The 16,427-nt window shown below is 50.0% G+C and overlaps 1 protein-coding gene across 2 annotated transcripts in view; it reads right to left on the bottom strand.

The window, feature by feature from the left end:
• Positions 1 to 6,417: 6,417 nt before the first annotated feature.
• PRKD2 (protein kinase D2) overlaps positions 6,418 to 16,427 on the bottom strand; it is a 44,769-nt gene continuing 34,759 nt past the window's right edge. For both annotated transcript variants that reach the window (XM_030807703.1, XM_030807705.1), the window contains 4 exons: positions 14,079 to 14,177; positions 10,497 to 10,764; positions 7,134 to 7,219; positions 6,418 to 6,835 (listed from right to left, as the gene is read on the bottom strand). In XM_030807703.1, coding sequence (XP_030663563.1) covers positions 6,623 to 6,835; positions 7,134 to 7,219; positions 10,497 to 10,764; positions 14,079 to 14,177 — 666 coding nt within the window. In that variant the 3' untranslated portion in view covers positions 6,418 to 6,622. The remainder of the gene's footprint in view (positions 6,836 to 7,133; positions 7,220 to 10,496; positions 10,765 to 14,078; positions 14,178 to 16,427) is intronic.

Raw genomic sequence — 16,427 nt, 5'->3', positions numbered from 1 at the left:
GAGGCTGCAGTGAGCTATGATCGTGCTACTACACTCCAGCCTGAGTGAGAGAGCAAGATCCTGTCTCAAAATAAATAAATAAATAAATAAATAAATAAATAAATAAATAAGTATGTTAGGGAACTCCAATTCCCCAGGCAATCCTTCCTTGCCTCTTCCCAGCTTCTGGTGGCTCGTGGCAATCTCTAACATTCTTTGGCTTGTGGCTGTGTCATTCCAAGCTCTGCCTTCATCCTCACATGCTTCTCCCTGTGTCTTACGCGGCCACCTTCTCATAAAGACACCACTTGGCCAGGCGCGGTGGTTCACACCTGTAATCCCAGCACTTTGGGAGGCCGAGGCGAGTGGATCACCTGAGGTCAGGAGTTTGAGACCAGCCTGACCAACATGGAGAAACCCCGTCTATACTAAAAATACAAGATTAGCCAGGTGTGGTGGCACATGCCTGTAGTCCCAGCTACTCGGGAGGCCGAGGCAGGAGAATCACTTGAACCTGGGAGGCGGGGTTTGCGGTGAGCTGAGATCGCGCCATTGCGCTCCAGCCTGGGCAACAAGAGCGAAACTCCATCTCAAAAAACAACAAAAAAAGACACCAGTCATGTTGCATTAGGGGCCCACCCTACTCCAGTATGACCTCCTTTTAACTGAGTACATCTGCAATGACCCTATTTCCAAGGAGGGTCATATTGTGAGGTACTAGGGAGACAAAATTCAACCCATGACCAGCCCAGAAACCATTGGAGTTGCCTTTTAGTCTTGGATAAAACAAAATTAATAACGGTATAAATGCATGCTGTGTGGATAAGGTTTTGCCTTCAAGGGCAAGGTCATGCCCTAAATCTTGTACTTATGAATTACATAGTTATAATTTGCCCTAGACACCCTTTTTTTTTTTTTTTTGAGACAGGGTCTTGCCCTGTTGCCCAGGTGGAGTGCTGTGGTGCAATCTCGGCTCACTGCAGCCTCAACCTGTCAGGCTCAAGCAATCCTCCCACCTCAGCCTCCTGAGTAGCTGGGACTAAAAGCATGCATCACCACACTCAGCTAATTTTTTTATTTTTTTATTTTTGTAGAGATGGGATCTCCCTATGTTACCCAGGCTAGTCTCGAACTCCTGGGCTCAAGCGATCCTCCCACCTTGGTCTCCCAAAGTGCTGGGATTACAGACATGAGCCTGTCCTTTATGAGGAAGGGCTTGGGGCAGATTTTTATGTTTTTCCTACTTCCTGTATAATTGCAGAAACTTGGGGCACATGTGGAGTGTGAGTGAGTGAGCTGTTGGAATGAACTGACCAGACAGGACATCATCTATGTATGGGATTAGAATGGAATTACAGGAGAAAACCAAATCCCTCAAATTAGCATTCAGGATTGAAAAAAAAGCAAGTAGGGGTTTCAATGAAACACTGAGGCATAGCAGTCTATGTATGCTTACTGTTGACGTTCCAGGGGAAAGGGAAACGGGGCTGTGGATCATCAGGTGTGTGAAAGAAGGCAGAGGGTATGTTAGTACAATCAAGTGGGTGGTGTTGGCTGGTCTAGAATAGAGGCCAGTATAATGTTTGGATTGGAAATAGCAGGAACCACAGTGTGACTATTTTTACAGCCTTGAGGTCTTGGACTTGCTGGTATCCTTTACCATTGAGACTCTTATTGGGATTTTTTTGTCTTTTTTTTTTTTTTTTTTTGAGACAGTCTCACTCTGTCACCCAGGCTGGAGTGCAATGGCGTGATCTCGGCTCAGTGCAAATTCTTCTGCCTCTTGGGTTCAAGCAATTCTTCTACCTTAGCCTCCTGAGTAGCTGGGATTACAGGTACCTGCCACCATGGCTGGCTAATTTTTTTATTTTTATTTTTTGGTAGAGATGGGGTTTCACCATGTTGGCCAGGCTGGTCTAGAACTCCTGACCTCAGGTGATCTGCCCTCCTCAGCCTCCCAAATTACGGGTATTATCATTCAGATTCTTGGCAGACAGGAGTGTTGTAGGGGATGGAAGTGGATAGTAGGAAGCTCTGAATAATGGGTTAGGGGCCCTAGTGCTCTGGTGTCAGAGCACATTAAGGCAGCTTCAAGAAGGGCATGAAAAGATCTAATTCTATTCCACAACTTGGGGTAATTGGCTAAAAAAACTAAAAGGGGGAGCCAGGCGCAGTGGCTCACACCTGTAATCTCAACACTTTGGGAGATCAAGGTGGGAGGATTGCTTTAGGCCAGGACTTTGAGACCAGCCTGGGCGACATAGCAAGACCTTGTCTCTATTTAAACAAAATTTTTTTTTAATTCTAAAAAAGAAAGGATCTACTTCTACCTTAAGAGGTTCAGCCTCCCAGAGGCACCCTATGTTTGTTGAGTGGGAGGCTCAAAGAGAATCAGGAATGCAAGTCACAGATCTTGGATATGTAGGTCTGAGGGAGAGGTGGATGTTTGGGAAGGGGGTGGTTGGAGTGGTGGGAAGGTTAGTGGACTGAGATGAACAAGGGCAGAATTAGGGACTGGGAGACATAAGCCCTCTTGTGAATATGAAATATTATGGCTTTGGCTGGGCACGGTGGCTCACACCTGTAATCCCAACACTTTGGGAGGCCAAGGCAGGTGGATCACTTGAGGTCAGGAGTTTGAGACCAGCCTGTCCAACATGGTGAAACCCCGCCTCTACTAAAAATACAAAAATTAGCCAGTTGTGATGGTGTTCACCTGTGATCCCAGTTGCTTGGGAGGATGAGGCAGGAGAATCGCTTGAACCTGGGAGGTAGAAGTTGCAGTGAGGCGAGATCGCACCACTGCACTTCAGCCTGGGTGACAGAGCGAGACTCCGTCTCAAAAACAAACGAACAAAAAAGAAATATTATTGTTCTACACTAACAGAATATCCCTTTCTAAAGGGATTATTGGAGTAATTTGAATAAGAAACTGTGCTGGGTAGTAGAGTGCCCAATGAGCCCAAGGGTGGCTTAGACAGGCATAAACCATGTGGCTAATTGTGGTCTCATCACCATTATTGTTGTGTACTGAGGTAGGGAGGGGGGACTGAGATATTTATGGCAGAGCATGTGGCCCCTGTGTCTACAAAAACCCTGGCAGGATGCTCATTAAGGGGGTTGATGGTCATTTCCCCTTGAAGGTTAAGGAATGCTTATAGACACAGAGGAGAAGGTTGGCTGGAAGTGAGTCACTGGGAGACTGAATCTTAGACTCAAATTCCTTTCGCACATCAAAGCTAAATAGTGTCAAGTCCAATGTCCCTTTTCTTTACAGTATATACAAGTGTCTCTATCAAGATTAGGTTTTGAAGCCGGGTGCAGTGGCCCACACCTGTAATCCCAGCACTTTGAGAGGTGCAGGCAGGAGGATCTCTTAACCCCAGGAGTTCAATACCAACCTGGGCAACATAGTGAGACCCCATCTCTATAACAAATAAAAAACATGCCCGGACACGGTGGTTCATGCCTGTAATCCCAGCACTTTGGGAGGCTGAGGCGGGCGGATCACTTGAGGTCAGGGGTTTGAGACCAGCCTGGCCAACATGGCAAAACCCCTTCTCCACTAAAAATACAAAAATTAGCTGGGCGTGGTGGCACGTGCCTGTAGTCTCAGCTACTTGGGAGGCTGAGGTGGGAAGATCACTTGAGCCCAGGAGGTTGAGGCCGCAGTGAGCTGTGATCATGCCACTGCACTTCGGCCTGGGCAATAGAGCAAGGTTCCATCTCAAAAAATAATAAAATAATAAAAAAAAAATAAAAAACAAAAAATTAGCCAAGTGTGGTGGCTCATGCCTGTAGTCCCAGCTACTCAAGAGGCTGAGCGGGGAGGATGGCTTGAACCCTGTAGTTTGAGGCTGCAGTGAGCTACGATCATACCACTGCACGGAAGCCTGGGTGACAGAGCAAGACCCTGTCTCTAACAAACAAAATTAGGTTTTGTGGTTCCAGTGGCCCTGATAGGATAAACTTGTCTCTAATGATTTAAGTTATAGGGCCCTAAGTTTTCATTGTATGGATTTGATTTTTTTTTTTTTTTTTGAGACAGAGTTTTGCTCGTTGCCCAAGCTGGAGTGCAGTGGCATGATCTCAGCTCACCGCAACCTCCGCCTCCCAGGCTCAAGCGATTCTCCTGCCTCAACTTCCCGAGTAGCTGGGATTATAGGCATGCGCCACCATGCCCGGCTAATTTTGTATTTTTAGTAGAGACGGGGTTTCTCCATGTTGATCAGGCTGGTCTTGAACTCCTGGACCTCAGATGATCCACCCACCTCAGCACCCAAAGTGCTGAGATTACAGGTGTGAGCCACTGAGCCCGGCCTTGATTTTATCTTTCATGGCATCCTCATGATATGCGCTATCTCCTGGAATTCTATAATTGAGGAATTTCAATGTTTTTGAATCGTGTCTCTCATTTCTGGTCTCCAGATATTAACTAGCAGCCAAGACAGAAGCAGATCAGGGCTGATAGTCTTTTCCATACATTTTCTAGCCTGGGTCGGTCACGGGAGATGGATTCATCTCTATGTTGCCTACACTTCTGGACCTTAGACTAAATAGAGGGATAGGCACTGGGATAGAGTCTAAGAGCCTTTCCCCAATAGTCTTTAGCAACTATGCCTCAGAGGTATACTGCTCATTTGGATACCTTCATTTACTGAGGCTCATTTAGCATTTTCAAATCAAAGAGCTGCATTTTGGCCAGGCGCAGTGGCTCATGCATGTAATCCCAGCACTTTGGGAGGCCTACGCAGGCAGATCGCTTGAGCTCAGGAGTTTGAGACCAGCCTGGGCAACATGGTAAAACCTCTACAAAAAATACAAAAAATTAGCTGGGCATGGTGGCATGTGCCTGTAGTTCCAGCTACTCAGGAGGCTGAGGTGGGAGGATCACTTGAGCCCAGGAGGTCAAGGCTGCAGTGAGCTGTGTTCATGCCACTGCACTCCAGCCTGGGCAACAGAGACCCTGTCTCAGAAAAAAAAAAAAAAAAAAAAAGCTGCAGCTCTGGAACCATCAGATGGACGAGGTGATACAAATCAAATTGGAAAATCCCAGAGTAAGCTCCCAGTATTAGCCTAAATTGGCTGCTAAATTCTTTCCTGTTTTCCTGGGTTTTTTTAGGCTATGTTGCCCAAACTGGACTCAAACTCCTGGACTCCAGCGATCCTCCCACCTCAGCCTCTTAAGTAGCTGGGAATACAGTCACCTGCCACCATGCCCAGCTTTCAGGTAGGTCTTTGCAGCACATAAGTCAGAGCATTCTGAAAGTCTGAAGAAAACTTGTTCAGGTCCATGCTCGGATCGTTCACCTTCAGCTGTGGAAGGTGGAGGACCATGTGTTAGGGTGTTATTGGAGAACTGGGGAGCTGGAGGGCTGGAGTCAAAGGTAGAGAGAGGTGGATACGTGTTCCCTCCAGTTCATTCCCTCTGCCTTCAGGCTTTCAAGGCCAAGATGAAGCCTAAGAGGCCCCCTCCGACTCCCCACCCTCTCTGACCCCTGAGCTCATTCTAGGCTGCCCAAGCCTCCCAAACTCCTCCAGTCCAGCCCTTCCCATTCTGGGTCATCACTGTCCATGGGGCAGGTATGTCTCTCCACTGGAAGGGCAGTCCTTGGCTGTCTCAGTCACCACTGTGTCCCCAGCATCACCCAGCTCAGTGACACAAAGGAATGAGTGAATATATACTTCTCTATACATTTCATATATAGAGAAGTCATCACATCAACATAAAATACTGAATGTTACATATCAGTTTTCTAGTATGGATCAGACTTGGGGCAAACTGCATTTTATTTTATTATTTGATTTTTGAGACAGGGTCTCACTCTCTTGCCCAGGCTAGAGTGCAGTGGCATGATCTTGGCTCACTGCAATCTCTGCTTCCTGGGCTCAAGCAATCCTCTAGCCTCAACCTCCCAAGTAGCTGGGGACCACAGGTGCAAGCCACCACACCTGGCTAATTTTTGAACTTTTTATAGAAAGGGAGTTTCACCATGTTGGCCGGGCTGCTCTCAAACTCCTGAGATCTAAGGGATCTGCCTGCCTCGGCCTCCCAAAGTGCTGGGATTATAGGCGTGAGCCACCACGCCCAGCCTGAATTAATAGTTGTGATTAGTAGTAACACCACCAAATAAAGAATCAGTCATCACAAACCATGAGATTACTTTCTCTTCTCCAAGTTCCCTACCCTCCAGTCACATTCCTTCCATCTCTCCCCAGTTTCCAAACTCCTCCTCCATTACTCCTCCCTCTCCCTTCCCATCTTCTCTCCTGGCAATCCTCCTCTAGATTTTCTACCCCAGCTCGTCCTCCTTCCAAGACTCCTCTCCCATCAGCCCTCTCTCCCCACCCCTTCCATCCTTCCTCTTTTCAGGCGGTCCTCCTTCCAGATGAACTCCATGTTGGTACAACAGACTAATGATTCGAGAGTGCTGTGTACTGAGGCCAAGGCCATGGGGCCAGAGATGAGTCCGCTTTAATTGCTGGGGAAACAGGGAGGGGCCTTGGAAATAGCTCCCCCCACCCCACTCCCCACGTGTCACATCCAGTTTGGGCAGGAAGCCACTTTCCCTAGAACAGTTCATTGCTGGGATCCTGTGAAGAACCGCTGGGGAGGGCAGCAGCTGGACGAGGGCAGAGGACCTCAGAGAACACTGATGCGCTCCGCCAGCCCCTGCATGTCGTGGTCCTGTGGTGGACGGGCCCCACTGAGATCCCTGTCTGTGGGCAGCCCAGACCCAGGCAGCGGATGCTCTGCCACAAACTGCTCCCAGCGTGCATCGTCACTCTCGTGCGTGATGTATCGCTCTCCCATCTTCCCCTCCAGCTCTCGGAGGTCCAGCCACGTCTGGTACTCCTGGGCCCAAGAGAACTGGGGTTAGCTTGGGGTCTGCATTGGAGCAGTGCCTGGATGTCCTCTGCTTTGCCACTGAGAGCGGGGTACCAATGAAGGTGAAGCCACACCCTCTGCAACCCACCCAGCCAGCAGACATTTAGCTCCACCCCCTCTTCCTGCACCCAGCCAATGGGAGGCCTAGCCACATTCCAGACCCAAGGAAACCTACATCCTTCACTACCTGCCTAGCCAATAAGCGATCTAGTTCCACCCCTTCCTACAACCCAGCCAATGGGCCAGCCATGCCCCCCTGCATCACCTGTAACCAGGGATGGCTGAGAGATTTGTCCACGCTGTAACGTTTGCGCATCTTCACCTGCAGCAGGTTGTTGATGAGGTCAATGGCTGCACAGGAAAGAGAAACAGGTCAAGCCCTACAGGTCAAGGGTCATTCCTCCTCCAATAGGCACCCTCTAGCCTATCTGCCTGCCATCAACACCTTCCTTCTGCACCAGCTCAGGTGGCTCAGAAGCCTCACCTGTGCCAATCACTCACCCACCCATTTCCTCATTACATTACAAATTTGTCTCCTTCTGCCCACGCATGTTCACACCAGCTCCCTCTCGTCACCTGTTCTCTACTTCAATTTCCCCATTCCCCTATGTCACCTTTTTTTTCTTTTTGTCATACACAGGTACATACAATTACACTTGTACTATTCTTTTTATTTTTACTTGTTTATTTATTGAGACAGAGTCTTGCTCTGTCGCCCAGGCTGGAGTGCAGTGGCACGATCTTGGCTCACTGCAGCCTCTGCCTCCCAGGTTCATGCGATTCTCCTGCCTCAGCCTCCCAAGCAGCTAGGAATACAGGTGTGTGTCAGCATGTCCTGCTAACTTTTTGTATTTTTAGTAGAGACGGGGTTTCGCCATGTTGGCCAGGCTGGTCTCTAACTCCTGACCTCAAGCAATCCACGTGCCTTGGCCTCTCAAATTGTTGGGATTACAGGCATGAGCCACTGCGCCCAGCCTAAATGGATTTTCAACTTACATTTCCTTCTCTTTTTTTTTTGAGACAGGGTCTCATTGTTACCCAAGCTGAAGTGCAGTGGCGTGATCAATGTTCACTGAAGCCTCCACCTCCCCAGCTTAATCGATTCTCCTGCCTTACCCTCCCCAGCAGCTGGGACTACAAGCACCTGTCACTATGGCCGGCTAATTTTTGTATTTTTTGTAGAGGTACATTGCCCAGGCTGGTCTTGAACTCCTGGGATCAAGCAATCTGCCTACCTTGGCCTCCCAAGGTGCTGGGATTATGGGCCTCAGCCACTGCACCTGACCAACTTATGATATTTTCAAGTTACAATGGGCAATGCGTTTATCAGGTTTATCTAACCCCAGTGTAAATCAGGGAGCATCTATGTCATCAGGCTGGGCACAGTGTCTCATGCCTGTAATCCCAACACTTTGTGAGGCCGAGGTGGGCAGAATACCCGAGGTCAGGAGTTTGAGACAAGCCTGGCCAACACAGAGAAACCCTGTCTCTACTAAAAATACCAAAAATTAGCTGGGCATGATAGCACATGCCTGTAGTCTCAGCTACTCAGGAGGCTGAGGCAGAATCTCTTAAACTCAGGAGGCAGAGGTTGCAGTGAGCCAAGATCATGCCACTGCACTCCAGCCTGGGTGACAAGAGCGAAACTCCGTGTCAAAAAAAAACAAAAACAAAACAAAACAACGTCATCAGATGGTAGTCACCATTGCCTGCAGAAGGCTCAGAGATAGGCCTGTTCATTGTGAAAAAGAGGACTAGCGAATGTCAAGCTTCAAGACAAGCCAGCACTCATCCGAGGCTCTCTCCTTGATGGGAAGCCGTGAAGGACAAGGCTTCACTGTGTGAACCCGCCTGAGGAGAGGCCTAGTGCACACAGGCACCCTGCTCCCGTCAACACCGACAGGATTCTGCGATCCTCACACAGGTGCAACCACACTTAAATTCACTTGTGCACACTCGATGCAGTTTTACTGAGGGACTTCTGAGTGGGTCTCAAAAGACAATGTTGGCTGGGTGTGATGGCTTATGCCTGCAATCCCAGCACTTTGGGAGGCTGAGGTGGGCAAATAATTTGAGGTCAGGAGTTCAAGACCAGCCTGGCTAACATGGCGAAACCCCATCTCTACTGAAAATACAAAAAACTAGCCAGGCATGGTTCTGTGTGCCTATAATCCCGGTTATTTGGGAGGCTGAGGCAGGAGAATCCCTTGAACCCAAGAGGTGGAGCTTGCAGTGAGCTGAGATCACGCCACCGCACTCCAGCCTGGGTGAAAGAGCAAGACTCCGTCTCAAAAAAAAAAAAAAAAAAAAAAAAAGCCAGTGTTGAGCACCCCAATATTACTCCAGGACTCAAGTCAATCCACATTCTCACTGCTTAGGGCCGATGCTCTTAGACCACCACCAAGACCTTGTCTTGTCCTGCACTGAGCAACCTCCGCGTCACCCTGCTCCACCTGCTCCATGAAGCCACACCCTCCAGAGAGGGCCCTTCCCCCTTCCACTCTTCACAGACCACTCAATGAGCAGCCCCTGCACCTGACCCCTTCTGTCCAAGTCATCACAGTATTCCTAGAGCTGGAACAGTCAATGCATGGCACATCGTAGGCACTCAACATGTTGAATCAATGGTTATAAATACATGAATGTACTTGTTGAATCAATGGTTATAAATAAACGAATGAATGATCCCCCCCCCCTTCCCATACTCCATCTGTCTTCCTGAGCTCCCTGGCTCCAAGACAGGTCCCTTGTTCTCTCGGCTTCTGACACACCCCAGTATCTTAGCCCTGCCTCTGGCCCTCTAAACATGCCATCCCACACCCGGCCTCAAAGCTCCAGGCCTTAGGACTTAACTTTTCTAAGCAGGGAAAGTTACAGACCCATTCCCAAGTAGGTTCAAGTCACCAGGCCCGGTGCCACTTCATCAGGCCCAGCCACGACACCAAAGCCCCAGAATACAGATTGCAATGTCTGCCTCAGTCCCGGCTCCCTTCTCCTCCCTGCTCCCTTCCACTCCCAGCTTCCAGGCCTCAGGGTCAGCCCTGTTCCTGGACCTCTTCGGAAACCCTCCATGGCCATGTCCCTAGACTGGCTCCCTTGGTCACTGAACCCACCCCAGGCTTCAGGCCCATCTTCACCCAAGTCATGGCCCCAGTACACAGCAAAGTAGCCATGCCCTTGTTTCTCAACCCTACCCACTGGTGCCTCCTTTTTGCAAGGCTGACCCTTTTGGGGTCATAAACCCAAAGGCTCCAGGTCCCAGCCAATGCTTTGGGAGGCTCAGCCCCTTCTCCTGGTCACCACAGCCCTTTGGCACCCTCAAGTCCAGTCCCTTTCCTGGTCCCAAGCCAAGTCTCACTCAGCTCCCCCTAAGGTTCCAAGTGTCCTCAGCGCTTCTGGGGCACCTGGTTTCCAGCCCAAGTAACCTAGTCTAGGCTTGAGTCCCAGCCCACCGTTTACAGGACAGCTCCTCCTGTGGCCACACCCCTCCGGTAGGCCCGCCCCAGCGCTAGGCTCCACCCCCAAGTGCCAGGCTGTTTCCGGGTCCACCCCCCTCTCCTGGCCCCCCCTACTTCTCCAGCCCCACCCCACAACCCACCCGCCCATGGGGTAGGCGCGCCCCAGGCACCTCCAGCTGAGATGTGGCTCCAGGGGCTGGCCGGGTACATGAAGGCAGCATTCTGGATCTGGTCATTGATGTCCTCGTCCTCGTTGAAAGGGAACGTGCCGCTGAGGCTGACGTACATGATCACGCCCACCGACCACATGTCCAGCGAGCGGTTGTAGCCCTGGTTGAGTAGCACCTCGGGCGCCAGATAGGCCGGCGTGCCCACCACCGAGCGGCGGAAGGACTTCTCGCCGATGATGCGCGCAAAGCCAAAGTCACACAGCTTCACCTGCAGAGGGCGAGGGGTGGAGGCTCTACCAGGTGATGGAGACGCACCCGCCCCAGCATCCCCACCACGCTACCCTCCATGGTATTCCAGAGAAAGCTGAATGCTGGTTTGAATCCCGGCTTCTCGGCTCACTAGCTGAGCAACCCTGGGCAAGTGACTTCCCCCCACTCTGTGCCTCAGTTTCCCCATCTACAGGAAGAAGATGAGCAGAAGAGCGCCTATCTCAGAGGACTGCCATGATGGTTAGTGAGTTAAGCCATCCAAAGCCCACAGGACAATATTTGGCATGCAGTTGGTGTACAATAAATGCTAGCTGCTGCTATACCTCTGCCACCTCCAATGAGTTGCTCTGTTTCCTCTTTTGAATAATGCAGATTTTTTTTAGTAGCCTCAAAATATACATGATTGGGGCGTGGTGGCTCACGCCTGCAATCCCAGCACTTTGGGAGGCCGAGGAAGATGGATCATTTGAGGTCAGGAGTTCGAGACCAGCCTGGCCAACATGGTGAAACTCCGTCTCTGCTAAACCTACAAAAATTAGACAGGCATGGTGGCACATGCCTGTGGCCCCAGCTACTCGGGAGGCTGAGGCAGGAAAATCACCTGAACCTGGGAGGCAGAGGCTGCAGTGAGCCAAGATCGTGCCACTGTACACCAGCCTGGTGACAGAGCAAGACTCCGTCTCAAAAAACAAACAAAAAAACATGAAACATAATGGAGATCTTAATAGTCCCTACCTTAAAGGATGCTTGTTTAGATTGAAAAAGAAGTATATGCAACGTGTTAGGAGCAGTGTCTAGCACAGAATGAGCCTCAGTGATCTCAGGTCAAGGACCCAATTTCTCCAGGCCTTGATTTTGTCATCTGTATTGGGGGGTTGTTAATAGCAGCCTCCTCTCAGGCTTTCCCGGGGATTAGGTAGGAGTGGGTGCTGACCGTGGTAGCCAGCAGACAGTAAAGTGTCTTTCCCTCATTGTTTATTTTTTTTTTTTGAGATGGAGTCTCGCTGTGTCGCCCAGGCTGGAGTGCAATAGCGTGATCTTGACTCATTGTAACCTTTGCCTCCCAGGTTCAAGCAGTTCTCCTGCCTCAGCCTCCCAGATAGCTGGGATCACAGGGGCCTGTCACCATGCTTGGTCAATTTTTGTATTTTTAGTAGAGACGACGTTTCATCATGTCAGCCAGGCTGGTCTCAAACTCCTGACCTCAGATGTTCTGCCCGCCTCGGCCTCCCAAATTGCTGAGATTACAGGTGTGAACCACCGCGCCCGGCCCCTTTCCCTCACTGTTAATGGCTGCAGTCTAACGTCATGGACAGGCTTTGGAGCCAGCAAGACCTGGGTTCAAGGTCTTGCTCCGCTGCCTACCAGTCTCAGCCTCGGTTCCCTGCTCTGTTCATGTATTGTCCCTTCCCTTTTCAAAACCTTTCCTCAGCTCACTATTGCTTGCAGGACAGAGCCCCAAATCCTTGATGCCTGAAGCCTCTGTCACCTTTGAAACCAGCAGCGCCCCAGCCCCTGAGCTGAATCTCAATGTGACAGCCACCCTTTCCTGAGGTCCTCTGCCCTTTCTACAGATCTTATAGATCTTTCCCTTTTCCAAGATCTACCCTTTCCTATGGATCTTTTTAAAAATTTTTGTTATTATTTTGAGACCGAGTCTTGCTCTGTCGCCCAGGCTGGAGTGCAGTGGTGTGATCTGGGCTCAATGCAACCTCTACCTCCTGGGTTCAAGCAATTCTCCTGCCTCAGCCTCCTGAGAACCTGGGATTACAGGTGCCCAACATCATGCCTGGCTAATTTTTGTATTTTTAGTAGAGACGGGGTTTCGCCATCTTAGCCAGGCTGGTCTCAAACTCCTGACCTCAAGTGATCTGCCTGCCACAGCCTCCCAAAGTGTTGGGATTGCAGGCGTGAGCCACTGCGCCCAACAAGAAAACTTTTAAATATGTTTGGAACAACTTGAGTATGTCAATCTATTTCCCCAACTGTTATACACACCAGATTTTGAAGACATAGTATGAAAAACAAGCAGAATATTTCACTGAGTTTTGTTTCTTTTTTAAGAGACAGGGTCTTGCTCTGTCACCCCAGCTGGAGTGCAGTGGCACAATCATAGCTCACTGCAGACTTGAACTCCTGGTCTCAAGCCATCCTCCCATCTTGGCCTCCCAAAGTGCTGGGATTATAGGCATGAGCCACCTCTCCTGGCCTTAATAATTTTTATGTTGACTACATGTTGAAAAAAGTGCTATATGTTGGGATAAACTGTATTATTAAAATTAATTTTGGCCGGGCACGGTGGCTTACACCTGTAATCCCAGCACTTTGGAAGGCTGAGGTGGGCGGATCACGAGGTCAGGAGATCGAGACCATCCTGGCTAACATGGTGAAACCCCATCTCTACTAAAAAAAAAAAAAAAAAAAAAAAAAAAATTAGCTGGGTGTGGTGGCGGGCGCCTGTAGTCCCAGCTCCTCGGGAGGCTGAGGCAGAAGAATGGTATGAACCTGGGAGGTGGAGCTTGCAGTGAACCGAGATCACGCCACCACACTCCAGCCTGGGAGACAGAGAGAGACCCCGTCTCAAAAAAAAAAAAAATTAATTTCTTTTAAATTTTCTTTTTACTATTTATTCCCCCCCCCGAGATGGAGTTTCGCTCTTGTTGCCCAGGCTGGAGTGCGATGGCACCATCTCAGCTCACCGCAACCTCCGCCTCCTGGGTTCAAGTGATTCTCCTGCCTCAGCCTCTGGAGTAGCTGGGATTACAGGCATGCACCACCATGCCCAGCTAATTTTTTGTATTTTTAGTAGAGACGGGGTTTCTCCATGTTGGTCAGGCTGGTCTTGAACTCCCAACCTCAGATGATCTGTCCACCTTGGCCTCCCAAATTGCTGGGATTACAGGCGTGAGCCACCGCATCCGATCTTTTTTTTTTTTTCTTAAGAGATCTCACTTCGTCACTCAGGCTGGAGTGCAGTGGCACGATCATAGCTCACTGCAGCCACCAACTCCTGGGCTCAAGAAATCCTCCCATCTCAGCCTCCTAAGCAGCTGGGACTATAGGCGCATGCCACCATTCTCGGCTAATTTTTTTCATTTTTTGTACAGATGAGGTCTTGCTATGTTGCCCAGGCTGGTCTCAAACTCTTGGGCTCAACTGATCCTCCTGCTTCAGCCTCCCAGAATGCTGATCACAGGCAACAGCCACTGAGCCTGGCCCCCACATCTTGATTAGTATAATCCCCTTCCCCACCCCCACCCCAGCCATCAGTGTTGCCTGGATTTCCCCAAATCAGGAGGGGACATAACTGACCTGAGGAAATGGGTCCGCTGATGCCAGCAACACATTTTCTGGTTTCAAGTCACAGTGGACAATGTTCTTGAAGTGAAGGTGTCTCAAAGCCACCAGGATCTGAGGGGAGCAGATGGGGCCAGTAAGAAAGGTAGACAGGTACTCAGCCAAATCCCAACCTCAGCAGCCAGCCCTCCAAACCCATCCATAGCTTTTTTTTTTTTTTTTTCTTTTAAGACAGAGTCTCACTCTGTAGCCCAGGCTGGAAGTGCAGTGGCATGATCTCAGCTCACTGCAACCCCCACCTGCCGGGTTCAAGTGATTCTCCTGCCTCAGCCTCCCAAGTAGCTGGGACTACAGGCATGTGCCACCACGCCCAGCTAATTTTTTTTTTTTTTCTTTTTGAGGTGGAGTCTCACTCTGTCGCCTGGGCTGAAGTGCAGTGGTGTGATCTCGGCTCACTGCAACCTCTACCTCCAGGGCTCAAGTGATTCTCCTGCCTCAGCCTCCTGAGTAACTGGGATTACAGGCACTGGCCACTATGCCCAGCTAATTTTTTCTATTTTTAGTAGAGATGGGGTTTCACCATGTTGGCCAGGCTGGTCTCAAACTCCTGACCTCGTGATTCCCCCACCTCGGCCTCCCAAAGTGCTGGGATTACAGGCGTGAGCCACCGGGCCCAGACTTGCCCTGGTAATTTTTTTTTAATTTTTACTAGAGACAGGGTTTCACCATGTTGACCAGGCTGGTCTCAAACTCCTGGCCTCAAGTGATCCACCCACCTCGGCCTCCCAAAATGCTGGGATTACAGGCGTGAGTGAGCCACTGTGCCTGGCCCCATCCATGCCTTCCTACACACCCCTGCAGACACCCCAGCCAGGGAAACAGGAGGCACTGGAGCACCAAAGAATCTCAGAATCATAGAACCATTTACACCTGAGAGATAAGAGTTAAATGTAAACTAGAAAGTCTGGGCTAGATGAGAGGGGCTGTGAAGATCCCAAGATCTTCTAGCATGTGGTAAACTCCTGAATGCTACTCACAGAGCAGGCATTTCCAAGATCCAACTATGTGATTCTATTTTTTTTTTTTTTTTTGTGAGACAGAGTCTTGCTCTGTCACTCAGGCCGGAGCGCAGAGGCGGGATCACAGCTCACTGCACCCTCGACCTCCCAGGCTAAATCCATCCTCCCACCTCAACCTCCCTAGTAACTGGGATTATAGGCTCACACCATCACACCTGACTAATTTTTGTATTTGTAGAGACAGTGTCTCACCATATTGCCCAGGCTGGTCTCCAACTTCTGCACTCAAGTCATCCACCCACCTCAGCCTCCCAAAGTGCTGGGGTAACAGGTGTGAGCCACCCCACCTCACCCATTTTTTTTTTTTTTTTTTTTTAAGAGATGGAGTCTCCCTCTGTCACCCAGGCTGAAGTGCAGTATCATTCACTACAGCCTCAAACTCCTGGGGTTAAGTGATCCTCCAGCCTCAGTCTCCCAAATAGCTGGGACTACAGGCACGTGCCGCCACCACCACCACCATGTCGGGCTTTGATTCCTTTTTTTTTTTTTTTTTTGAGAAGGCCTCCTGATTCTCCTGCCTCAGCCTCCTGAGCAGCTGGGATTACAGGCACACACCACCGTGCCCGGCTAATTTTTGTATTTTTAGTAGAGATGGGGTTTCACCATATTGGTCAGGCTGCTCTCGAACTCCTGACCTCGTGATCCACCAACCTTGGCCTCCCAAAGTGCTGGGATTACAGGCGTGAGCCACTGCACCCGGCCTGATTCCATTTTTTTAAAAAATATTTTTCATCCCTACAAAAAACTTTGGCTGGGCACGGTGACTCATGCCTGTAATCTCAGCACTTTGGAAGGCTGAGGCAGGTGGATCACCTGAGGTCAGGAGTCAGACACCATCCTGGCCAACATAGCGAAACCCTGCCTCTATTAAAAATACAAAAATTAGCTGGGCATGGTGGCAGGCGCCTGTAGTCCCAGCTACTCAGGAGTCTGAGGCAGGAAAATCACTTGAACTGGAGAGGCGGAGGTTGCAGTGAGCCGAGATCGCGCCATAGCACTCCAGCCTGGGCAACAAGAGCGAAACTCTGTCTTAAAAAAAAAAATTTTTTGGCCAGGCGCTGTGGCTTCACGCCTGTAATCCCAATACTTTGGGAGGCCGAGGAGGGCGGATCACGAGGTCAGGAGATCGAGACCATCCTGGCCAACATGGTGAAACCCTGGCTCTACTAAAAATACAAAAATTAGCTGGACGTGGTGGCACATGCCTGTAATCCCAGCTACTCAGGAGGCTGAGGCAGGAGAATCACTTGAACTGGGGAGTCGGAGGTTGCAGTGAGCTGGGATC

This window comes from Nomascus leucogenys, unplaced genomic scaffold, assembly GCF_006542625.1.
Source record: "Nomascus leucogenys isolate Asia unplaced genomic scaffold, Asia_NLE_v1 Super-Scaffold_241, whole genome shotgun sequence".
In the NCBI taxonomy this organism is placed as follows: Eukaryota; Metazoa; Chordata; class Mammalia; order Primates; family Hylobatidae; genus Nomascus; species Nomascus leucogenys.
This window is presented reverse-complemented; position numbering and strand designations above follow the sequence as displayed.